The sequence below is a fragment of the Pseudorasbora parva genome, chromosome 11, assembly GCF_024679245.1.
Source record: "Pseudorasbora parva isolate DD20220531a chromosome 11, ASM2467924v1, whole genome shotgun sequence".
In the NCBI taxonomy this organism is placed as follows: Eukaryota; Metazoa; Chordata; class Actinopteri; order Cypriniformes; family Gobionidae; genus Pseudorasbora; species Pseudorasbora parva.
Window position 1 is genome coordinate 4,359,616 of NC_090182.1, and position 27,487 is coordinate 4,387,102.

At 38.7% G+C, this 27,487-nt stretch overlaps 1 protein-coding gene across 2 annotated transcripts in view; it reads right to left on the reverse strand.

Annotated features, from left to right (window-relative positions):
* The window catches only part of nlgn3a (neuroligin 3a), a 282,714-nt gene that overhangs the window by 192,598 nt on the left and 62,629 nt on the right, over positions 1–27,487 (reverse strand). Inside the window, exons 2-3 of one of the 2 annotated variants that reach the window (XM_067456836.1) lie at positions 17,048–17,702; positions 14,747–14,806 (exon numbers count right to left, since the gene is read on the reverse strand). In XM_067456836.1, coding sequence (XP_067312937.1) covers positions 14,747–14,806; positions 17,048–17,516 — 529 coding nt within the window. In that variant the 5' untranslated portion in view covers positions 17,517–17,702. The remainder of the gene's footprint in view (positions 1–14,746; positions 14,807–17,047; positions 17,703–27,487) is intronic. The other variant, XM_067456837.1, reaches the window with a different exon arrangement.

Genomic DNA, 27,487 nt, shown 5'->3' on the forward strand with positions numbered 1-27,487 from the left:
ACCATAACTTATATTTTTTGAACAGCTCACATGTTGACCAGAGTCTCACAAGACTTCATGAGGAGTTGTGCATTATAAAAACATAATTATAAAAACAATGATTCAATAATTGAGCTAGATGATTCAAACATGACTTCGATTTGTGGGTCTTTTTGGCAATTTCACAACAACAACAACAACAAAAATACTTTGTTCATGAACCGGACTACGCTATCCACTTTGACATTGCACTGCATCTACTTTTCACCTAAAACACCATTTGGATTGCTCACAGCCCCACCATTTTATTACAGTATTTCATTCGCATCATCATTAAAACATGTTCGAGAACCGTCGGCAGAAATGAATTGGTCTAAAGCGTAACTGGTTCTGAATGGGAGGCCCGGCTCTACTCAGCACTAGAGCACTTTATATCCCTCCAATATTAACCTCAGAGGACGGCAGCCCATCTGGCCCAGCGTCTCTCCATGCACTTCAGCTTTTACAGTGAGCTAATACAGCCTCTTTGACCTATGCGTCAGTGTAAAAGCTCACTGAATGTAAAGTGCATCCCATTCTGAAGAGCAGGAGAAGTGGGTCAGAGCGACAATGGATTGAGCCCAGATTTACATATCGGAAAGGTCACAATGTGGCGAGGGACCTATTGGCGAAATGTTGACTTCTAACAAACCAAGATGGTATTCACTTTACTGTCCGTCTCAAACCTCCAGTGGGCTTCTTGTTTCACAATCTCTCTCATTCCTCAGCGTTAGTCATAATATTTGATCTTTTGTTACTTGTGGAACTGAATTTCTATACAGAGGAATATTAAAGAGCGCCTGTGGTGGAAATCAGGTTTTTACCGTTGTTTATATGTCCGTGTGGTGTTTTTAATATGCTTTAAAAAGCATTGCTGAGGATTGTCTCCTTAAAGGGGTCCTATAATGCCCATTTTTACAAGATGTAAAATATGTCCCCAGAGTGTGTGTGTGTGTGTGTGTGTGTGAAATCTTAGCTCAAAATACCAGGACGGGGCTAATTTGCATATCCATGGTTTCACGCATACTAAATGAAGTAAGTGTGTAGAGTTAGATTCAATCTACTTTAAAGCATGCATACATTATTTTCACAGGGGAGAAAAATATGTCCTTTAGATGATCAAAGATTAAATAATTTCAGGATAAAATGATTGACTGCAGGGGGACTTTAAGTCTCAAAACGATTGACTAGAAACAGTTCTTAAAAGTCAGCATGAAATGTAATTCACAGACTATTTTACTTCTGTAATGTGAGGTATTTCCAAGCGCAACATGCTCAAAATGCAGAGTGGAACTCATTCTCTCCAGGAACTGATGAGATGGTGAAAAGTGGTGTACCAAAATGTCTCGGGTCGAGAATACGAATAATGCGTAGCACTTTATATTACAGTCTCGTTCCCCATGTACATATTACAGTAATTACAATAACTGGGTGATAAGTACTAACCCTGAACCTAATCTTGGCTCATGCGGTTATTAACCAGTACTTTCTTAGGTAAGTACACTATAAGTGTAAGTGTATAAAACACAGCGCAGGCGAATAATGCCTGTAGAAAGCTATCCGTTAGCATTCCCATTCATCTCAAAGCCAGTTGCTCAGCTGGCCTGTGACTGTCCAACCTGTTTGCTGCCATCTGTGTTGACGACCCCTAAACCTAACCATTCGTCAGCTGTGTGAAACCAGCTCGTTTGGGAGTAATAATGCATTCATGTATTCGCAGAATGTATTCATACGTAAAACTTACAGGGTAACTCTTTACAACAAGCTTTCATTTGCTAACATTAGTTAATGAACCTGATCTAACGTGAACAAAACAATGAACAGTTGTGTTAGTATTAAAATTAACAACGATTAATAACAAATGCAATGCCCATTTTTAGGTAATACAGTATAAGTTAATGCATTACCATTTACAGTTACAAAAACATTTCTTTATTTGTACTTTTGGATAGATGCTGAAATATGGATGTACTGACAGAATATAAAACATTACTTACAGCAGTGTTGGGGAAACGCAGTAAAAGTAACTTGAGTTACGTAATCAGATTACTTTTTTAATGTAACTATTAAGTTTACAACAAAATATCTGAGTTACTTTTTCATATAAGTACCACAAGTTACTTTTTGGATGCCCGTTTATTGACCACTACTGTACAAGCATGAATTTCCCAAAGCTATCTAACGATAGCCTGGATGCCAGCTGAACTTAGCCCCGCCCACACATTTTTAGGTCGGGCAGTTCGGTCTGGCCTCGCTCCATAGAGGAGTAATTATCCCCGAACAGAAACTGTTCGGACCAATGAAATCATCAGGGCGGGCATTAGACGATGACGGACAGATGATCAACAGTAACGTAATCATCACGTCATCAAAGGGGCTTGGATTATATTTGTTCAAATCCTAAACGGAGAGCTTGTTTGTATCTGCATCACCTTCACAATTTCTCTCAGAAATGATGATGACGTTGGGTAAGTACTCTGTGTATCATTAAATTATTTTATTTTTTTACAACACCGGCAAAGATCGTGTATTCCAGCCTGATTTCAGCGTGCGTTCAGTCAGGGTTGCCAAGTTTTTACAACAAAACCCGCCAACTACTAGCCCTAAACAATAGCTTCTCGGGGGGTTCTCCGGGGGAAAAATGGCATTTAGGGGGTAAAATGTGTGTTATTTTGGCAAGGTTGCTGCTAAAATTCGCACTCATGGGTCTATATATCACATAATAGTCGCTTCAACCCACAGACATAGAAAACAACACGTGGAAAAAACAACACAGTGCAGTTGAGCTCTGTTGATGTCACTTCGTTGCTCTGATTGGTTGTAGGTCTGTCCAATCGAGGTCTTTCCTGGTTGGGTTGAAACACGCCCCATAATCACAGCCCAATGGAGCATCAGACTCATATTCTGACTAGAGTTGAGTATGATCACGTCAGGCTAGTCTAACGACCAATTTGTATATTTACGAGGTGGAGGTTTAGGAGCGGGGTTAGGGGTATTTGAATTGGGCAACAAAATACATATGATTTCGCAAAAAACAATCAATTTCTTATGACCTCACTCGAATTAGCCACCTCATTAAATGTGCATGAATTGCCGTGAGATCAGGTTGTAATTTGCAAATTTCTTTCAGCCTAAGTCTTATTCATTTCACTTTTGGTGTCAAAGGGACTTTTTTATTGAAAAACAAGCATGCAAGCCCGGCAAAAAGTGAAGTAAACTAACCCTAACCCTAAAGCAACAGATTACTTTCTATAAAAAGTTGCTTTTTAATGCAATATTGCAATGCATTACTTTTAAAAGTAACTTTCCTCAACATTGTCTACGGCTATAGAAATACAGCATATTTATTAATCCTTATATCATAAATTACACTGTATATTTAAATGTTTACGATGTTATAGATCTATTTTAGATCTCTTAACCCTACCATCATACCCAACCAAAACCGCCAACAGTATAAATGTAACAGATAGAACAAAATGTACATTTAAAAAAATATAGTTTTATCCGTTAAATCAAACTCTAACCAGTTTTTGTGAATAACTCATAACCTATAATCACCAGAAACACGAGATGTCGCAATCTGTGATGAAGCAGAACGGAAACCTTCATCATAAAATGGTATTTGATGGTTATGATCGCTTCTGCAGATGGAGATCATTGAATAAAGACTTGAATTTGGGTTGGTTTATCATCCAACACAATCATATGATTTTGAAGATTTGAATTTACAGAGAAATAATTAAATTAATTACACTCTCAGAAAAAAAGGTACAGTGCTGTCACTGGGGCGGTACCCTAAGGTACAAAAGTGAAAAGGTACATCTTTGTACCTTTCTCACCCCTAAATGGTACATATTAGTACCTTAAAAGGTACATATCAGTACTTTAGGAGTGCGCATTAGTACCCTAAAGGTACATAGTCGTACCTTAAAAGTTCATATTAGTACCTTTTCGGTTTTGTACCTTAGGGTACCGCCCCAGTGACAGCAATGTACCTTTTTTTCTGACAGTGTACTTTTACGATCATTTTACGGTGCATTTGTGGTTTATTGATGGTTGTTTTCTTCAGTCAAGAATATACCGATTTTTTTTTAATACTTTTGTACAATGAACAAGGATCATTTTAACATAAGTTTGTAAAGTTGTTCTTATTGTACGTAATGATTAACATTTGAAATGCTGTAAATGCATCAACATCATATCTATGTAAACGGAAGTAAAGGCCTGAATACTCATGAATGAACTCATGTTAATAAAACACATAACAGGCAGATAAAACCATCTCTCCCTCTTCTTCAGATACAGGAACACCTGATTAAATGAGCAGATCTGAAAGCGTAATCAATATTTACTTTAGAAAAATACACAAGCATGACTCACTTAACCTGCAACAATATCAAGCCATTTTGAGAAACAAGTTTTACTTTCTAAAATATCGATGGCCTTTGTGTGAGTCTATTGACGCCACAGATTTCTCATTGAAAGAAATGAGTTAGTAAACATAAGCTAAAGGCACTTTTGCCGTCGTTCTAGTAACATGCAACAGGATCAGACACCTTGTGAGTGAGCTATTACCGCCATAACCTCATCCTTTCATCTAAAGCAATGTGTAAATAACGCTTGGACTATTAGTTAGTTATTATTGTCCCCGCTCGTGGCCTAGAGGATGACAGCACAAAGGAAAGTCGTTTCTGAAGACTAGAGTAAAGTGAAATAATGAATTGTGTAGGATAAAACCAGGAACGTGTTACTGAGAAAGTGAAAAGGGCCAATTTTCACTTGATGTCGACTTTAAAGGTTAAGGAGACTATAATCCTAGAGAAAGGACAGCCAAAAATTTACACTAGGACTTTAGTAGCCCAGAGGACTTTTATATCACAGCCTTTTGTTTTTATTACAAGTGCTGGATAAATAGAGGACCGCGTTATGAGCTGTCCTTGCCGTTAACCGCCGCGGCAATAACCAAGAGTGACTGCGAAGAGCGCTTATGAAAAACACGGCGGCGCTCGGGAACCGATGATTACATTACGATCACTGAAGTGTTGTATGGAAAAGCTCAGCAGTTTCTAAAGAACGTTATTGAAGACATACATTCTGATTTCGGAGCCAGCGATGTATAGATCACGAAAGCCCGACCTTGGAAGAATAACCGGCCCTTTATAGAAGCACAAAGACGCTGCGCTCTGAACAGGCAGATATACTGGGCCAGCGAGCAGTGTGGGATCCGAAGGAAAACTTCCTGGATGGGCTGTGTCTTGCATTTCAAGTCGAACTGAATGAAGCGCCACTGGCAAGACTCGGCTCACGCCAGGCCTATGGGCTGCCACACATTTAGAAGAGCTGCTCCATATCAAGAGGAGGGGACATCCGCTTCCCTTGTGCCTTTCTTCCTTAACTTCCGCCCACCCCTTTCTCCGTTTATGCCATTGCTGTTTGCCATGCAATTTCTCTAGCCTGCGGCTACAGGCGCACTCAAACCTCGGTAAAGTTGAGCGATCCAAAAGCGATTTCCATGCCATTTTATTGTCTGTCACTGCTCAGTCGGGGCCTGGTTCAGATTCCAACGCTTAGCATTTTCCCTCATGCTGGCAGACTGCCGGAATATGACGGCCTGTCCAATCCGTCTTTCTCGTGGGAAAAAAATCCCTGCTACTCTCTGAATGCCGTGTAAAAAAACACTCTCTGGTCTGATCCCGTCTCTCAAACAATTAAGCAGGAATTCTCTCTTCATAATTTGAAACGGCTCCGTGGGAGATTTCATCACGCATGTGCGTTTCATAGAAAATGTGTAGCCAACGTCGGAATATTATGTTAATAGAAGCAAATAAACATAATTGACCATGTACTCGGGGAATGGTATTAATGCAATCTTTAAAAACACCCTTTAGGCATTAAACGTTCTGTTATCAGCAGGGAGATCCTAAACTGAATTTATAAACGGAGCTAGATTGCACTGAAGTTTAGACTACACACTTCATTAAAAGAGCCTCCCGCTGGCATCACATGTATGGTGTATGTATATAAAATATTCAGCATGTTCGGAATAGAAAATATGTATAGTTTGGCTCACAAATGCTTTCGTGATATGGTCTTAGACATTAACACTAGTTACTGCAATAGCACAGCAATGAACACTTTTACAGCCATTAATCTTGGTTAATGTTCATTTCTACTTATGCTAATACATTTTAACATTGCAAGTTGTATAAATTAGCATTAGTTAATGCAGGAAATCTGTGACTCTAGGGAGAATGCAGCGATTGTCTGATCTCTACCCATGCTAAACGTTTCATTGTCTCTCCCACATTAAAATATATCAAGCATAATTCACAAATATGACCCTATATATACATGTTAATAGCTTTAATAGCCAAGTATATTAAGAAAAACATTAATTTGGTAAAATTTTATTAGAGGTCAATGAACCTTAACATGGCGATTTCGAGGGCTGGATTAATAAAAGTCATAGAGTGTGCATGGGAAATTCAATATTGAATAAATGTTTCCTACTTAATTTAATCTTATTTTAACATATTAGCTACTAGACATTGGTCTTTGCGTGTGCAGTCTCCATACAATTATTTTAAATTATGATGATTATTATTATTTTATCGAGTAGACACTAGAGCCTGTGTCAGAAACTAAAGGTCATTGTGAATTGTTGTATGTATAAGGGGTCATTAGTCTGAAAAAGGATATCAAAGTGATCCTTATTACACTCTGAAATAATGCTGGATTGTTTCAACCCATGTTTGGGTCAAATATAGACAAACCCAACCATTGGGTTTAACATTTAATTTACAAAAACAGTTGGGTTTGTCTATATCTGACCCAAACATGTTCACGACGAGCTGTGAAAATGGGTCCATGAGTCTTGGCGTTGGAAACGTCTCTTCTATGTGCGGTAATACGGATCTTTGTAATGTGGAAAATGCTCCAGGTGTTGTACTTTACTGCCATAGAATAATTTGCAGTCATAAAATGTTTAAAAAAGCACGCATTACACTTGTGCAAAAAATTCCTTGTATGTTTCAACGGTCAAATATGGACAAACCTATCCACTGGGTTTAAAATTTTCCTTTAAATGGACGTGTTTGTGTATATTCGACGCAAACATAGGTTGAAACAACACACATTTTTTTAGAGTGTATAAAGTGTCACACATTTTACATTCATCAAGTCATATCCTTGTGGTAAATGTGCTAAACTTCAAGAGTTACTAACATTGCAGGTTTGCAGGCCGATGGTGTTCTAATCGGATGAATTTGTCCATAGCACCATTTGATGGCTTTGATTGGACGCACAGCCTTCTTTTGAAAGTTGATGAGCCAATTTATTGTGTTATTTTGTTCCCAATTAAATGCATATTATCCTTTCCCCCCGCTGTTTATGACCCTTTCAGAACAGACATGTGACCCATTTTTATGACACAACAGTTTCACTAAAGTAGAACCACTGCTTTAAGGTCAACATGAAACCAGATTTGACTTTAATTACTTACTTAAAGGGGACCTATTAAGCAAAATTCACTTTTATAAGGTGTTTAAACACAGATGTGTGTAAACAACCAGCCTATAATGGTAAAAATCCACCCAATCCCTTTTTATAGTCCCCATAAATCATAAAGAGTCTATCCAAACGAGCGGTTCCAGATTTCCCCCGGAAGCCCCGCCCACTGCTGATGATGATCTGCCTTATTAGCATAGATCCCGCCCTCAGTGAGCCGCAGCAGTCCTCCAGTTCTGCTAGAGATTAATATTTCATTACAAATGTTCTGTTATTGGATGTACCAGCGAACCTAAGAGTCTCCATAGACTCCCGACATGTGAGCCACTGAGGACATGTGTTGAAATTCATTTATGAAAGAAATGTGCCGAAGAAAGTCGTTAAAGTGATATATATGTGTGCAAATCATTTTATGCCGGACTACTTCACAAACGAGGGTCATTTCAACACTGGAATTGCAGAAAAGTTTTTAGATTAACATGACGAGTGATTATGAGTTGAATCAACTTAACTATTCAGAAACGGTGTAACTTCTTCCTGAGTCTCTCCAAAAGTCTCCGAATCCGGTTCAAACATGTAACACTACTCGCCTCTGACAATTTCTGACATTTAGATGTGTGAGACTGCCCAGTTTTAGCCTGACAAGCCAGACCCACATCAAGATGTTTGGTCTGGAAACTCACCATTGACAGCTCAATCCGAGGGGCGGATAAACGGTTGTCTTTCAAACTCCCTCTGCACGCGATAGGATAGCGCTACAACCAACCAGAGCAACGAAGGTGAAGCAGAGCTCGCTGATAGATTAAACATTCGCCGTATCCGGTCGGCTAAACTCAGAACACATCTTCAAAGAAAGTTCTTTTCTCAAAGAAAAGCTTAACTCCAAGTCTTCCGGAGTCGCCAGTTATTGTGTTTACTAGAAGCACGCAAACGCAACTCGGCCGTCGTCATCATGGCCCCGCCCACCGACTCTATACACGATGTGATTGGCCTGACCAGAGTTTGGCGTTTACAGCTCAGAAGGGTATTGAGAGTTGCTAGACGACACTCACGGCAGATTCGATTTGCTGCTGCTAGGGTGCGTCTAGATTTCTAGGCTAGTTCAGTTTTGTTGTTGCCAGATTAGCCAAAGCATGAGTTATAAAGGCTCCGCCCTCTTCTGGAAAGGGGGCAGGGAGCAGCAGCTAATTTGCATTTAAAGGGAACCGGCTTGTTTTTACTTATACTCAGTAGGGAAATATGACAAGGTATAAACAATTATCCGTGTGGTGTGTTTTGAGCCGAAACTTCACACACACATTCTGGGGACACCTGAGATTTATATTACATCTTGTGAAAAGGGGCATAATAATAATAATCCCCATTAAGGTTCCTGGCCTTATTGTGAACGATTTATTATTTGTGGTTTCATGTTTATATATATATATATATATATATATATATATAGTTTTTTTATTCAGGTGTATCTCTTGTCATCTGACCTCATGTTTCTATTGTTCAGCGTTGAAGCTGTAACCCGCTGTCAGTGACTCTAGTTTTGTCAAGTTCATATTTATGTTCGTTATGTTCTTAGTTAAGTTTAGTTCACGTCACCATCTTGTCTTCACTTTGCATTACATGTGAATAAACTGCATATGGGATCTAAACTCCAGCTCGCCTGCAGTAGACTTGTGTTACAATCAAATGGTAATAAATCACTCCATCTTGCAATCTTCTTTTTAACCTCCCCCTTCTAACAAACTGTTATATAAAGATGCTTTTACTTCTTCAAAAACATTTTTAAATAATAATAAAATCTTTTTTTTTTTTCTCGCTTAATGTGCTGTTTCACTTGGAAATACATATGTCACATAATGGAAGTAAATTAATTTGAATGTGTTTGTGAATAACAACACGATTGCAATTTGTAAAGATCAAATTATGCCAAAAATGCTCTGTGAACCTGATATGACAAAGCAAAAAAAATTACGGTGAAAAGGCAATTTCCTAAAATGTCAATGGATCCATTTTTCTGCGATTAGAAATAAGATTTTAAAGCGAATGTGGAACTAAGGTTTTGTCATTTCTTTTTTCCATCCTTCAAAAAAAAAAAAAAAAAACTCTTGCCAAATCAGTTATCTGGGAAAGGATTGAAGTGTTTGTGCACCATAATGTTCTTCAGGGGAACTTTAATGTGTTCACTAAATGTAAGACCTTTTAAAGGTGTGTGTGTGTGAGAGAGAGAGAGATTGAGCCTGAGTGTACCTCCATTCCCTGTCACATTTTCAGCTTTTCCACCTAACATAATGTCTTGATAAAATTTTCTTTTGTAAATCCCTACGGCAAATTGGATTGAAACAGCTCGGCAGAGTGGATAGACCATCAACAGGCTCTTAGAGCACAAGCGTACTGTTGCCTGGCAACCCTTACTGATGATTTTATGTTATGCAAATTTGTCGGAATTTACATAAGATTCCATGTTGCTGCGTGTTGAGACTAATAGGTTATTTTTCAGTTTGATCAAAAAGGATTGCTCTCTAACAACTAAAACCCTAATTCTGGAGTTCAGAATCATCATGCTTCCTAATGCAAATGTTTGCTTTAGGAGTTCAACTTCAACCGCTCTCATGTTAATATATTACATGCTATTAAGATAATCAACGTGTAGCTTTGTGAAAACGCAAACAAAACAACCATTTAATTCAGGCAAGGCTAATTTAAGCTATCAGCCATAATATATGTAGATTCAGCAAATCTAAGTATATGAAATAAAGGAAATAAAGCAGTGAATGCTCGCTCCTCTCGCTCCTGACCCATATACAGACAGACGGCTCCTCTAGGGAGGGCTCGTTCCCGTAAGACTTTCCCTCACACCACATAGATCATTTAACCGACAGCGCAAACTCACTGCAAAATTGTTCCAAACTGTAGTTTCCCCCTGAACGCTGTTGTTAATAGTTGAGCAGCAGCTGCCGCTGTGTAAAGACATTGGTTTTAATGCTTTGCTGTTATTTACATTTCTCATAACAAGATCACGGGAGACTGCGACGCTAGTGCACATTTTTATACTCGGATTCTAGATGGGGAACATGTTGGCGTAATCGGATGCAGAACACGATGCCATTATTTCTCAGACACCCCTAATGTGACAGATATTGCATTTTTGTAGGGTTTTACACTTATGAATAGGATATTTTGTTTAAAATCACGTTCTGTTCACAGAAGTTCATCCATCTAGACAGTCAAGCCACTTAAAGAGTGTTTTAGGCAACATCGAAACAACACACATTATTACATGGAAGAATTAAGTGCTTCAACAAAAAATAAAAGCTTCTGCTTTTAAATCATCCAGTACACTTTCCCCAGACCTCTACTATTATTACAAGGCTCTGTGAAATACTTGATTCTGATTGGTCAATCACTCATTCCAGCGGTATGTTATTTCCAGATAACACCGGCTCATCCGGGTACTACGAGTTATCTTGACCGGTTCTACTTCTGTGCTTAACGCTGGCGCCATCTTGTGGCTTAAACAGCCGTGGGTTACAATGGAAGACGTCAAGGCAGGTTTCCTTTATAACGTTTTTAATATAGATATTTTTCTTACACAAATCCATCGTTTCGAATCAGAAGGCTCTATTAACCCATCGGAGCCGTGTGGAGCAGGTTATTTGACGGACAGCTGCATTTTTTATGGACTTCAAACACAACTACAACTACTGCTGGGATTAACGTTAGCCTGGACTTTTTAAATATAACTCTGATTGTATTTGTCTGACAGAAGAATGTCATAAACACCTATAATGACCTGAGGGTGAGTAAATCATAGGCTTGGTTTCATTTTTGGTGAACTAACCCTTTCAGCATTCATTTTCAACATTTAGCAGCAATAGATAAAGGCTTAAAGCAGGTTGGAACTGTTTTTCTTCGCGGAAGCTTTGCGTAAGATATTATTTTGTGTCTAATAATTATTTATTTGAGACTAGTAGCCGTGTAATAAGCGGGATAATGTCCACCCAACCGGTTGTTATCACAGAATAAACCCCTTCAGAGTGACGCTCCGCTTCGCCTCGGGGTCCTGATCACTCTGTCGGGGTTTATTCTGCGATAACAACCGGCTGGGTGGACATTATCCCTTACTTAATGCCTTATTCTTATTCTTAACGCGCTGTACTATTTTTGTTTGTCTGTTTTAAACTGAGGAGTGAGTCTAAATTATTGTTTTTATTTTGTTATTGACAAGAAGTCACAGATGCTGCCTATACAGCTTAAGTCAGGACATTTCTCAATTAAATCCCAAGCAATTCAATGAATCGCAATGAGAATGGATCCCTAAATTCAGCTGATGTCATTATTCCTACTGCTTACTCAGGGCAAGTGTTCACTCAGACACTGTATTCATAGTACTGTATGTTTGATGTTGCTATTTTCAAGGTTATAATTATTATTACTGCATAATTACAGGAGACGTGTTGACAAAGCAGCTGTACCCATTATTAAATAACCTGGAAATTGCCTGTCGAAAAATATTTTTTCCTCCTGTGAAAACCCACATGTAACTAGATAACATTTCAGAGGTTGCTTTAGTCCATATCTGTTGGCTTCAAGGTCATCTATTATATACTTCTCTAAACGCATGCTACATTTATTGGAAGTGTATCATCATGGCTGTTGCGTTTGAAAGCAATGCATTGATTTTGACATTGGTGCAGAGGTTTCTGTAATGACACACTCCATATTGTGGCTGCAGGAACACATATCATCCCTCATGTCATATGATATTACATGTTCTGACACGCATCAAGCTGTATGACATCAGTGACTCATATCTTACTGTATGATGCTTTGTGTTATGACACAACGTTGAATAAATTAGATGCGCTGTCTAATAAAACACGAGTTCAGCATTACGTATATAATGTTTATATAGGTCATTGTCAGGACATGTTATCGTTGTGTGTCCCCATGACTTACTGCATGTATAATTAAGAGTAAAAAGTCATAGTAATTAATTATTTTAGAGACTGAACTCTTGGTAATGAAATATAAAAATAAATTGTAAACAAAGTAGCCAAATTGTATGTTCCATTCATCACTATTACATTTAAAAGCTTGTGCTCATCGAATAACAAGAACTACAACAATAACAAATACAGCTGTAAGCAGTGATTAAGGGGCCAAGCACACTAACTGCAAAATGTCCAATTAAACACATTTGTAGATGATTTTAGACAAATGGTCGAAAAATCAAAAATACAATCACTTTAATGTGATTTAATTGCTTATCACTTTTGACCAATAGGTGGCGCTATCACTAAACTCATGTGGTCTGGTCAGTTTGCGGTGAAGTTTGGAGTCAATACAGCAAAGCCTTGCAGAGATACAGCCTCGGATTCAGTTTGGCATTATGCCATCAAATTCATTGATAACAGTCTATAAACAAGAAATCCATAACTTTCCATTGCATTTTATGACAGAATTCAAAATGGCCGTTGCAAAAAATGGGAAATATGGGAAAAGTGGGTATCATTCAACTCGGCACGCTGCACCAAATCAAAATAATTTTTGGCCAAATTGCTATGAAAGTTAGAAAAAGAAAAATAGCCATTTTCAAGTCTCCTGACCACTAGGTGACACTGTGCTGAACCTGCAGGTATCCTCAGGTCATGGTTGTCTGAATATGCTAAAATGGCTCACATCTATTTTGGCATGCACTTTGTCGAATGTGTTCTTGCATTATTGGAGAACGGTTTGATTAACATGAATTCCATCCCTTTTTATCAACATGGTCAAATAAAGATCTATTTAAATTTTCGTAAAAATGGGAGAAACAGTCCAGAATGTGTTCAAAAAAGTTTGTAAATTTCAAAATGGCGGAAACATTTGCAGAGCTGAATTTTTTTATAAGGGTGCAATCGAATTGTCTTGAGCCAAGGAATCGGAGAACAAACTGAAAAAAAAAAATAATAATAATATATATATATATATATATATATATATATATATATATATATATATATATATATATATATATATATATATATATATATATATATATATATATATATATATATATATATATATAGCCGTATGTATTTGTATAAATGTGAGTTCAATGTTGGACAGTTAGTGGCTCAATTTTAGACAATTGGTGGCGCTAGCGGGATTGATGTAGAGACTCCAAATTTAAGGTGGTTAGTGTTCAGACTGTCCCCTATCTGTGTGCCAAATGTCATAACTATAAAACTAAAGGGTGTGGACTGCCATAGACTCCCGGGGTGGAAGAATAATGGTAAGAACACTACGATTACAGTACACACCTCCGGTGCTTGACCCCTAATAATAATAATAATAATAATAATAATAATAATAATAATAATAATAATAATAATAATAATAATAATAATAATAATAATAAATTGTGTTTTCATTATCTATAAATCATTTATCATATCTTCATCGTTTTTCTAAAAAGCTGTATGAATTTTTTCTTAAAATTCTGAATTATATTTCCTCCCTGCGCTCTCTATTCAACCCTGCTCTGCAATGAAACTTGCCCATTTAAATATCATAGTTTCAAATGGTTGAAAGTCATGTTCTCTTACAATCTTTAGTATGTAAGCAATTATGTTGACCTTGTCATGCTCAACACTCTCTCTATATATAATTTATAATTCTGAATTCTGGTCAAAATTCTGGTGTTTTGATGCCTCCTTGACTGTTGGGCTGACACGGTCCGGGCATATTTGCTAGAGATCAGTGTTGTTGTTTTTCTGTCTGCACTGATCTTCACCCTGTGACGTTTTTAAAGTTTTTAAACATTACAAAGTTGAACATGTGAACACCAGACATTTTTGAAAGAGAAAAGCCAGCGGTTATTCACACTTTTGGGGGCAAAAATATTTCAATAATATTAACCTTCTCAAACCAAATGACAAAAATAAATATATAATAAATAAATAAACAAACATCAATAGCACCATGTCATGAGAATGACTTGCATGCCAACCAGCAAAACTGGAAGTTGTCTACACACAGATTGTATAGTCCGTTGAAATAGCACATTTTCACACACAGAAGAAAACAAAACCTATGTTGAAAGAAAAATACAGATTTTTTTTTTAACGCTGCTGAGCGCTCAAGCCTGTGTAGTTGACGGAGATATCCCTTGGGTACGAGAGAGGACGTACCAGTCGCTCTCTTCTCTGTATTTGGCTCCAATGTTGGCTTGCTTACATACCTCCTTTTCTACATATTTTCTTGTTGGGTTTTCTGGCACATTCCTTGGATATTCTTTTGACTGTAAAATGAATAAAAGACTACAAAATAACAGAAGGCTCTGGAAGAAACGTTTGAGGAGAACATGCAACAACGTCACTCCCCCTCCCCACAAGAACAACAAAGAGAACCTGTCCAGAACGTTAGCTGGGGTGCTTTGTCTTTTGGGCAGGAAATATTCCCAAAAAAGGTGGAATTGATTTGCTGCACCCTGGAACACCGGAAGCCTAGTTTCACATGCACTGCTATATAAGACCCTTTACAAGCACAAGAGAAACGGACTGAACTCTTCCTCGTCGCAATCCCTGCACCGCTGCATCACTCCAGGTGTTGCATGAGAAAAGCGCTGCTCGGTTGTACGTTGCACCAAATGTGCTTTGAGAATGGGACCAAACAGGTGCAGAGAATTGCTGTAAGTGTGCTCCACAACATTAAGTCCATTTTGGTTTCATGACTTAAGTTGTACCTTTCAATAAGACAATAGCTCTGTTCCAAAACATAGTGCACTACCTAGACAGCATTTCCCCGTAGGCTTCAGAGGTACGCTGAGGATGGCGTTTCCAAAAGTTAGGAGGCAGCATTGTGCTGTATTCTTACATATCTCATTTTGACCAAATCAAAATGCAATAATTAATCTTTTCTTCGCAGTGAAGGCAATACAGTGCACTGAGCTCATTGTAAAAAATCTAGGTGAAATATTCATCCCCACTCCAATATTTGTGTACTATGCCTTGTGTTTATGGGTGTTTTGCAATTAGCTTAGCTAACGTTAAACTAACTCTTTAAAAATGAGCCATTTGTCAGGCTGCATTAAAGTACGGATCAGAGGGTGTAACAGCCCTGTCTACAAACCTGAAGATATGTCTGAAGATAGGAAAGGGGCTCCCAAACAAAATGTGGTACTGCCCTAAAACTCCTTCAGTATCTTTAAGGCATTTGGTATAATTCAACTCGGCATGCTAAACCAAATATACACATCAATTTTGTGATCGATATTTTTTTGAAAATCTATATTTTTGACCAAACTGCTCAGTGGTAATGAGCAACAATAGCCATTTGCAAGTCTCCTGACCACTAGGGGGCACTGTGTCGAAACTGTGCAGGCCTCTTTAGGTCATCCTTTTGTCCTTTTATATGGAGCCCTGCTTATGACATGCAGAAGAAAAAACTAGTCGGTTAAATCGTGCACATGATTTACTAATATGTTCCTTTGATTTATAAATCGTTCGCACAATTTACTAATATGTTCCTTCGAATAGCGAAATGATTGCATGATTTATTTTTCTTTTTACACGATTTGCTAAATGATGTGCACAATTCGATATTTTCTTGTATGTCATGTGTGATGATCTGTTTTGCTTGGGTAAATAATAATAGCTAACCAAGTTCATCTGGCAGCGACGGATAAACAATCAATACTTGGTTATCCTCCTACGGCTAGCACCAATTGAGAACAAACTGTACTGTGACATAAACATCACTTGACCAATGGTAATATAAAATAGGCACAGTAGTGTTTTTCAGTGCATGCCTTCTTGGTTTCAAACTGACACTGTCTTACCATGCCCTCATAATGAACTTTTCACATTTCATATATGTCAAAGTCTCCTTTAGAGCCATGTAGGCATCCTTAGAAGACAGCTCACTAGGTTTTGGAACAGAGCTAGCGCTAAGAAATGCTCTTTGTGCCGGGGTGATACTTGTGAATGCAAATGCACAACTTGATCACCAAATTCGTTTTAAAGATCTCAAGTTTTACAAGACAGGCTTTGAACAGTAAGAGAAGAAAGTGGGACAGTAAAGGGTCTTACATGGTTAGGACTGATGCCACAGGCCTCTTGTGTTCCAGAACATTTTAGCAACTCTACAAAAGCCTCATTCTGGCATCAAGCAAGCTAATCTCGGATCGCTAATCCCCCAGAACAGTCAAGACAGTGAGGAGAGGGAGGTGCACCAAGATCATTACATCCAAACTTCATGTCAGATTAGAATCTGAGCTCTTACATTAAAAAGATTACTGCTTTCTACTGGCTTTCTTTCTTTCTTTTTGGTTTGCTCTCTTGAACAACACAAAAGAGGAACCCATAACAGTGGCATGGAAGGGAAGAGTTGATGGAAAGACTTCAAGTCAGGATGAGGAACGGAAATGGTGTACACAGACACGGCATGCGCCAGACGACTACTCATGCTTCAAACACAACACAGGAAGTGACAGAATGTAATAATAGCGAGATTTTGTCTTCGTTATACCCGACACACTCACCATCCTCCGTTGGAACATAGATGTTTAGATACAAACAATCCTCGTTTTGATCTTGTATGTAAGTGGCGACTATATCCAAGTTAAAGGTGAACCAGATGGGCATCATGATCTCCGGAACGGCGTTGTGAATGTTTTGCGGGCACACCGGCGCGAAATGAGTGGCGTTCTTGATCCCCGACCAAGACGAGGGCGGCTCGGGGGGTAGGAAGCGTTTCTCCCCCACCGGAGGAGCGGCGTACGGCACTCCCAGGTACTGGTCCACCGGTCCCAGGATCTCGCTGGGCAACGGCACCCGTGCGCCCCGTAGCTTCCCGTACTGCGTGTTCACGGTGGGGTAGTAGCCTTGTCCCCGAACGAGCGTCATACACCAACAAAAAATCCATATCCACAGAGAAACGTTGCGAGCCCTGCCACCGCAGTCGTCCTGCTGGTGCAAAAGGAGCCGGTTTTTGCGCACCGCTAACCACATGGTCCGTTAAAATGGCCGCTGCTGCTAGATGCCGACACTCAGAAACTCCTCCAGCACGTGTCTCCTGCCTTCAGACCCTCAAACACGACCCGGTTACTCCTGTCATCGAAGAAAAAAACGCATACACGAGCAGCCCTCCGGACGAATCCTCATTCACTGTCCAGTATTCTCGTCAGGTTCTCTCTCCTGCGGGAGAAAAACAAGACAGGAGAATGTTAAATGGGACCATCTTTTATACCATCTCTTGGTGTTTCTGTATGCGTGCATGAATAAATAGCGCTCTCAATACATCCAAAGGCCTGCATAACTACATGCAAATAAAAGCTCTCTGATTTAAACATGTCTCACAATGCCTACACTCTTCAGAAACAGGGTTGACAGTCACTAGTGGATCACATGCTCAGATGGGGCAAAAAAACACTGCTAAATGCTAGTAATAAAATGCATCTAGCCATGTAATCCTGCAAAGTTAGGATAGCAAAAGAGCAAATGCTTCCCATTCATGTCAAAGCCTGTGTGCCCAATCAAATGCAACAGTATTTTGGTTCATCAGTCACTTGGTTAACATTAGCCTGCAGCCAAATTAGACAGATGCTAACACATGGACAGGGGCTGCGTCTAAAAACTGAAAAATGCTTCATCCGCGGGAACGATTCAGAGATAGGAGAGGAACACAGCGAGTCTAAATCCAATGATCCTGTCTACCTTCATCTGATGGATTTTTGAAGGCAGTATAGATGTATCCTTCACCGTCTTTGATATCCTACAATCCTGTGCCAGCTGAGCTAGCAAACAAATATGCCGTCTGAAAGTTGTGGCTGGTGTGTGTTTGTTTCTAGCTGTGAATTTGAATTGTAGTAATTAAACATTTGCTAGAAAATCGCCAAAGCTCGCTCTGGTTTGTTGTAGAGCATTATGCTGCCTCAGACCTTTTGTGAGCTGCATTGGTGTGCAAACGCTGCCAGTGAAGTCACTGTCTGATAGGGCAGCGAGGCAACAAGTCACTGCCTGAGCTTTCAGACGCAGCCAGACATTCCCTCATCCTCAAAATCCACAGGCAAAACGGCAAGATATAAAAAAAATACAACACAGACTATACATTAAAGGCATGTAAACCGGTGTTAATCAGGCCAAACGTTAAAATCACAGCTCTGACGGGTGCATGTAAAGGCATGCCTCAACAGGTACATAAAGGCTACTTTCAATAAATGGTCAGTCGTATTACTTTTGGCTGTGTAGCTATGTGTCATGAGAATCAGCAAGTTAATAGCTAACACAGTCTAGAGCGAATGCGAGCGTCTCATTTATTAAAGGGGTACTTCAGCACTGGGAAGATGAATCTGTATTTAAACTGGGTCATTAATGTAGTAGAAATGTGAAATTATTTTTGAATTTGGTGCCTTCTAGACTGAGAAAAGACAGAAAATGTATTTTTGTCTCATGGGGATGAAAGACTACAATTCCCAGAATGCTTCGCTGCCCGGTGTATGTAGTAACCCATTAAACCATCCAAAGGATCAGCACTGGTGCATTTTTTTGACGTTGCGCCACCCAACATACCCTGTTAAAGAAGTCAATGCTCACCAATGTGCTATGCTGATTACTAAACAATTGTTAAGATTATTCGGTTTATAGTAGTATTCATGCATTTCAATTGTTCAAGGGTATTTTTGTTAAAAAGCTATTTCATCCAATGTAAAATCCAAGTCCTGAAGCCAAACCAGTTGAGAGCCACTCAATCAGTAAATAAAACATGCAGGTTTTTCTGTCAAGACAACTTCTCCTTCCAAATTTGACAGAAATGTATTAAATAACAGATGTTTCAGGCACAGGTCCTCATCCCCAACCCTGGAAAGCTGCTTTGTAAGTGGCTCGCGGGCGCCTGTGCTAACACTGTAAATGCTAATGATGAGGAGGGTTGTCCCCAGTGGAGAGAAACTGTTCCCTGCTCAGCCACTGATCAATTTTCAATTTTTAAAGCTTAAGACCCTCAGACCTCCATCCCTCGGAGGGCTTGGAATAATAACAAGGAGAAAAGCTGGAGTTTAGTAGCGGATATTGCCTTCCAAAATGACTCTGTAAATGATTTATAATGTATCTAGAGGAGCAGTATCCACCAGACAGAGGCAATATGAATCTTCCTGGAGGTGCACTTATCACTCCTCAGCTCCTATCCAAACTTGGGCTGATTTGCACAAAGCCTGGCAGGAAGTTCTTCATCCTCCACCTCATCATCCACACACACACACACACACACACACCTGCGGCTGCTTGTAATCAGCTGGAGCCTGTGGACGCTACAGCCGATCTCCGGAGAGAAGAGAGGAAATATCCAGCCTAATCTTGGGACACTTTAAACATCACGACTTGTCCTATTCAGTTAGTACTCGAGTGAGAAGTGTTTTTAACATTTGATTTGAGGACTAAACAGAATTGATATTTTTCCCCTCAAGTAAGCTTGTTTAAATGAATACTAACTCAACCTAACTCAAATTAACCATTTTTATACACTTAGATATGGAGAGTCAAGACACAGTGTGCCATGGTCATTCATGCCGGTGGATGTGATGTGGAAAACATGGACTGAGTCACATTATCCAGTCATAAATACTGTATAACATGGAAGTGTGTGTTTAAATATGAAGTCTGTGCGAATGAGCGGCTGACACACACACACACACACACACACACACACACACACACACACACACACACAGACAGACACACACACACTGAAGCACGCATGGTGCTACTGGTGTTTTCCGTGTCTTTGAACATGAACTTAATCTCCTGAGAGTCTTTTCAGCAGCATTTCACCATTTCATTTGAGAAAAACTATTTCCATATATACACACAGATCCTCAAAGGTCTTTCAGGACAACCCTTCAAAATAAAGGTGTGGTTTAACTTAAAGAAATGATGAAAGAAATATCATACTATTGTACAGTTGTGTGTGCTTGTGTGTGTGCTCTTTTTCTCGCTCTCTCTCCCTGTCAATTTCTTAGACAAGCCTAGCCTTATACACGGAACGGCTGATTGGTTTATGAAACTGTTCATCATCAGAAACGGGTGTGACATCATCCTGTCCCGCGCCAGAGCTTAAAAGAGCGACAGAGACGGACGCGAGGACGGCTTAGTTTTCCTGTTTCTTTGTGTATCTGCCCGTTTGTTGAGTTAGTTATTTGTCGTAGGTTCTGACGTTGTCTGTTCATTCTCTCCTGGGCTATTCTGGGTGCATCTGCCTACCTTTGTGGACCATGGGAAAACTGGACAGGTCGCATGTCACGTGACGTACATTTTGCAATACGCAGTGATGATGATGTATAGACACCCTAGTTTCGAAGTAAGCACCACTTCTGTATGTTTTGATTTTTTTTAGAGAGAATAGGTAGAAGTTAGTGCGTGGGAAACGCTGAAGACTTGCTTTTCTTCATTTTCTTTTCATCAGTTAGGTTAGAGGTTGAACTTGAGTTAGACTTGGGGTTTTCTTTCGTTTTGTTCTTTTCTTTGGTGCCACTGTTTGTCTTGTTTTCCCCGGTTTAAGTTTAGCATTTTTACATTTATTGCCTATATTCCTTATTGTTATTTCTTATCATTATTTATATTATTATTGTTATTATCTCACATCTGGGAAATACCTTGATTTTCGTAATAAATCGGGTTTGTTCACTAGCAGTGTGGTAGTGTTCAGTTTTTTGCCGCCACCACCCACACATAGTGGTTGCTAATTCCAACCTTAGACAAGGGTGGGAGATTGTAATATTTAATGGGGGCTCGTCCGGGATCTATCAGTCCCGAATAACGTTATAGTTGTGATCAGTTTGTGTGCATGGGGGTTGCGATTGACGTTTTTATTATGATCATAAATACACAGTTTATTAAAAACAAATGTAAGGAATGTCGCACAACAGAACAATTATTCATCTATGAATTACTTTGTGTTTTCCCAATTTGTTTCAATCCACTGATTACATTATTAATGATTAATTAAATAAATATATTTATTAATATATATATATATACATTAATAATAGGCCTCAAGTGGTATTGTTAACACTAACTTATTTAATTGTAAAGATTTTATGAATTAAATTATTACATTTTAATTAGGGGTGTAACAATTCGATTCAGCTGAAATAAAACTTTCACACTCATTTAAATTTTTGGCTAAAAAGTTGCTGAATTGGTTTCAAGTCACTGAATCGTTTCGGATCATATCGTTCTAAATGAACCAATATCGTCCTTAAATCGTATCAACAACCTCAAATCGTGATAATAATCGAATCGTTGTTAAACGAATCGTTACACCCCTAATTTTAATAAATTAATTTAAATCGGAAAAATGAACTAGGGAAAAATAAAATGATGATACAAGCAAGAACCAATGATATTTGACCTTGATATTAAACCTTGCATGTTGTACAGCATCTTTGAATATAGACAAATGTGAATAATATTTGGTACATTTTCAGTGAGTAACCATTTCAGTTTCATTGAGTTTTTCATAAAAGCTATTGTCTTCAGAAAATAAGAACTATAATACAAAAGTTGTATGGACCAATTTTATAATACTTTTAAATCGGAGTTCGCCAGCCCCCGATCACTTTCATCATGTGGAGAAGACAAACCAGGACATTATTCAAAATATTCCCTTTCTCATCCATATTTAAAACATCTTGAGCATAATCTGACAAAACATTAATGTTTGAGTGAAGCTGATGATCAATGAAGAGATATTCTATATGTGTACTGAAATAATAACTTCTGATATTTCACAGCTATAACAATAATAAAAACTCTACATCATAAGCGTTCAGTAGCATACAGTGTGAAGATCAAGAGCTATATGTGGAGAGCAGATATCATAGAGACTCCGGCAGTGTGAATGGGCAAACCCCACTCGGCTTCTTTGAGGAAATCTAAGTCTAGTTGATGTGTTCAGCCACTCGTGGTCGACTTCTCTCCATATTAAAGTTCACACTTGTCTAAAACAAATCAACTTGTTGGTGTTTGATGTGGTGAAATCGGCTCCCAGCACCTGAGGCCTTGTTCCACCTGGTATTTACATGCGCTTTTGGTGACCCGATCACAAGTGGTCTGCCGAGACGCATTACCGTTTCCAGCTGATGTGAGCATGCGTTCCCAAAGAGTCTCCTGTGGCCACTGGGGCTGGATTTCATGAGTGCTCACGGTCGGGACTCACACATACACATATTCATGAATACACAGCAGCATGCTTATGCTTATGTATTTTATATGAGATTTATTTGTTTGCGTAGCGAGTAATTTCTTTAGTCAATGCTGCACTCTAAAAAATGTTGGCTTGAAAATGGACAAATGGTGCTGGGCAGTTTAACTTAACCCAACTATTTTTTGAACATGACTATATGGCTGGCTTAAACTGAACCCAAAAGAGGTTGGAAATTAAAAATCAGACATAATTACTAGAGTCAACAACAATAATCAGAATGTGAACATTTATTATACGCAATTGAATACATGTTTATTGTTTAATTATTGTTAATTTGACTTATTAATAATGTTAATGTATTAAACATCAATACATATTAATTAATTAAACATATTCATAAATGTTAATTTCCAACCTATTTGGGTTCATTTTAAGCAAGCAGTTCAGTATTTTTTAAACACATATTTGAGTTAAATAAAACTACCAGGCAGGTCAGGCAAACATTTAACCCCACCCCTAGTTTAAAAAAACCATTAACTGGGCTAAAACAACCCAACCGCTGGATTTAAACAACCCCTTCACAGGGATAAAACAACCCAACCGCTGGGTTAAAACAACCCATTCATTGGGCTAAACCAACACATTCACTGGGCTAAAACAACCCAACCGCTGGATTTAAACAACCCCTTCACAGGGATAAAACAACCCAACCGCTGGGTTAAAACAACCGATTCATTGGGCTAAACCAACACATTCACTGGGCTAAAACAACCCAACCGCTGGGTTAAAACAACCCATTCATTTGGCTAAACCAACACATTCACTGGGCTAAAACAACCCATTCATTGGGCTAAACCAACACATTCACTGGGCTAAAACAACCCAACCGCTGGGTTTGCCCATTTTCAACCCAACAGGGATGAATGAATGCTTTGCTAACAGATTTAAAGGGGTACTTCAGCGCTGGGAAGATGAATCTGTATTTAAACTGGGTCATCAATGCAGTAGAAATGTGAAATTATTTTTGAATTTGGTGTCTTCTAGACTGAGAAAAGACAGAAAATGTATTTTTGTCCCATGGGGATGAAAGACTACAATTCCCAGAATGCTTCGCTGCCCTGTGAGGCCATTCCCAACGCCAACAACTTCATTACTGTGACTGAGTTAGAGACACTACAATTAAAAACTGAACGTGTCTGTTCAATATAATGAGTGAGTCACCGCGCGAGTCTCACAGCACTGAGCACTAACTGCAGGAGTGATGAGAGCTGAGGTAATCGCGACTACATTCGCGGCATACATTCACAACGCGAGTTCAGTCTGGCGCGTTTCAGTTCATGCCTTTGCAAGCTTAACTTTCATAGAAATGAATTTGAGAAGTTAAAAGACTTACATTGCTCACAATAGCTCCGTTTAAATGATCCTGTCTGCAAGCTGAGCTCTCCCTGCCAGCTGAGTGTAATCTCCCATCCCCCAATGCCGGATTCAAAACATGCGGAAATGGCTCCCTCTGCTGGCTGTAGTCTTTAGCCTCTGGGCAAACATTCCTCCTATGATGCAAAAATCGTCATTTTGCATCATAGGAGGAATTTTTCCAGAAATAAAATGCATAAATCTCTCGTCTCAGGGAGATATGAGAGGGGAAAGCACAATAATTTGAATATTCTCCAGGGTTTCTACTGATACAAAGCCATATGCTAATCGCTGAAGTAACCCTTTAACTGTTGTTTCCAGAAAGCAGATTTATCTTACGGTCACATAAACCCCACACCCCCTTGGCAAGGACAGCTAGTTATCTAGCCAAACACTACATTTAAAACGCCGGTTAACATGATCGTATGGTAACGTAACTCGTGGTATGATGTAACACTCGTTATTAGAGAAACTGGCAGCCGGCGTTTCTGATGGTGGTTTGATTAGTATTCTTCTGCATTGAACTTTACGGCACACCTCACTTTGGAGACTTGTGAATCTCTGTCCCTGAAGTGTGAATTATGAGCGTTATGGGAGTGTGCATTGGGACTCATTGTCAGCAGTTAGCACACATAACGCTGTATAATACACACCACCATCATAACACCTTCTGAAACAAAGCACAATCTGCAAAGCACTGGTCAAATATTATCCTTAAACTACAGACAATTATATCATGTAACATCCCATTTTAAATCACACTGGAACAGGGACATTTCAAATCCATTTGAATTTTCATTGAATTGCTTAATAGAACATTTAAATGGTTAAAATATATTTTAATCAAAAAGCATGTCTAATTTATTTAATTCATAAAAATAAAAAATAAAAATTATATATATATATATATATATATATATATATATATATATATATATATATATATATATATATATATATATATATATATATATATATATATATATATATATATATATTAAAAGTAAGACTTTTTTAGGTTCCTATGAAATGTATTTAGTTGTATCAAATACCCCCCCCCAAACAAACAAATAAACAAATAAATAAATCTGTTTTCCGTTTTAATTTTCCTAGATTCCATTTTTTAATAGTTTAGTTAAAATTTTATAATCAATATATTATATTTTTTAAACAACAACAACAACAAAAAAAAAACATTTCCTTCTGGATTTATGATTTAATACAATTGTTTTATCAACACTGGTACTCAAATGAAGGCATTAAAATTTTTTATAATTAATATATTGTTTTTAATATTAAAATGAAACCATGGAAGAAAAATTCTATAATTATTCCTGGAAAAAAAATCGTATTATTAATTGGAGAAGTACATGAAGAATTCATATTTAAAAAACCTCGTATCTATCAGATAGACAGCAGTTTATAAGGATAGGTAAATATCGATCCAGTGCCGTTACTATCACTCATGGTGCACCTCAAGGTTCTGTAATTGGTCCTCTTGCTGCCACTAGGTCAGATAATCAGACGCCATGGTCTTTACTTTTACAGTTATGCTGATGATATTCAGATTTATTTCACAGTTAAACCAACTTAGCTAATCCTTCCGCTTCTGTTAACTCATACCTCCAGGAACTTCAAACCTGGATGACTGATAACTTCCTACAAATAAATACTGAAAAAACTGAAATCTTGTTGATGGGCCCTAAATCACAAAATTTGCAAAATTTGCTTGACTCTTCATTATTTTTTGACTTACATATTGGTCAGACAGTTAAGACATGCTTTGTCCACTTACAAAATATTGTACGTATCCGCTGATCCCTCAACTTTAATGAAACCGTTATTCACACTTACATAACCTTGCGACTTGACGATTGCAACGCCCTATACAGCGGCTTACCATCAAAGGCTATACATCACCTCCATATGGTGCCCGAGCACTAAGATTTAATAAAATATCTGTCCACATCACACCCATCCTCAACCAACTTCACTGGCTTCCTCTGGCCAGCTCATCCAGTTTAAACTGTTAGTTTTAGTCTACAAAGCCTGTCATGGTCTGTCATGCCACTATAACTTGCCGAGTTAGTTCACAGATATGTCCCTGCCCGGACCCTCAGATCCAGCAATGATAATCTGCTTGTTGTACCAAAGTTTAAACGCACTACTATGGGAGGAAGAGCTTTTAGTGTTACTGGCCCTACATTATGGAACACGCTGCCCTCGACTATCCGTAACACACCGACTCTACAGTTGTTTAAATCCCAACTTAAAACTCACCTTTTTTCTCTGGGCAGTAAATAATGATCTCTCGCACCGCCTCTGCCTTTATAGTGATCTTACATCAGTTCATTTTATGCTTCATGACTAGTTGATTGTCTAACTTCTTTGCTGTTGTCTATCTGGAGTTGTTTGTTGGACACCAGCTTGTTTATTTGTGATAATGACCAGGCCGATTGTTTTTGTACTACATTGTAAAGCGACCTTGGGTTCCTGAAAGGCGCTATAAAAAATAAACATATTTTATTATCATTATTAAATAGTTTTTGGTTTTTAGTTCCTGGTTCAAATGGACATTAAATAGTTTTTGCTGCTAAATATTCAGACACCAGTCTATATTGTAATTTGATTACGTGTACAGCCCAACTTTTGATTTATTAATGCAAACTTGCCAAATTCCTTGACATTCCCCCCATTTTTTATGACTGGATTCCACGATTTCATCCGTGTTTTCCACATCACAGAAATCATAGGGCCTTACTGGAAGTATGGAAAACGGTGAAGAAAGACCCACAACACTGGCAGCCCATAATAACCCAGCAGAAAAGAAGCGAAAGGGTTGCACAGGTCAAAGCTTTAGGGAGCAGGGCATTGTTCCTGGTTCAAATGGACATGACCTGAGGGTCAAAATGATCAACTCAATATATGAAGGAGCACAATAATACAGACGACCCTGCCTCTGTGTGTGTGTGTGATGACACCACCGGACAATCGATGGCGTAATAATACGGCTGAATATGTGAATGTGCAGGGAATAACACACACAACATCCCAGTTGTTTTACATTCAGTAAGACTAATGGTGTGTTTACACCGGCAAAGCGATCAGAAGTCCTGCGGTGATTTGAGGAGACGTGAGTGACAGCTGCCGTCAAGCTGAGCAGTGACGGGATGCGATGACTTTAAACATCTTCTTCCTGGCATCCGGTTCACATTTCCACAGCCACGCCATTCACACCACAGGCAGCTTTAAGCCTAGTTTATACTTTGGCCTGGCTCCGCGCGCTCCTCCCCAAACGGGTGAGGCGTTTATACTCGACGTGCTCGCCGTCGCAGAGTAATTGGGCGACTCGGAGTAATTGTTCTAT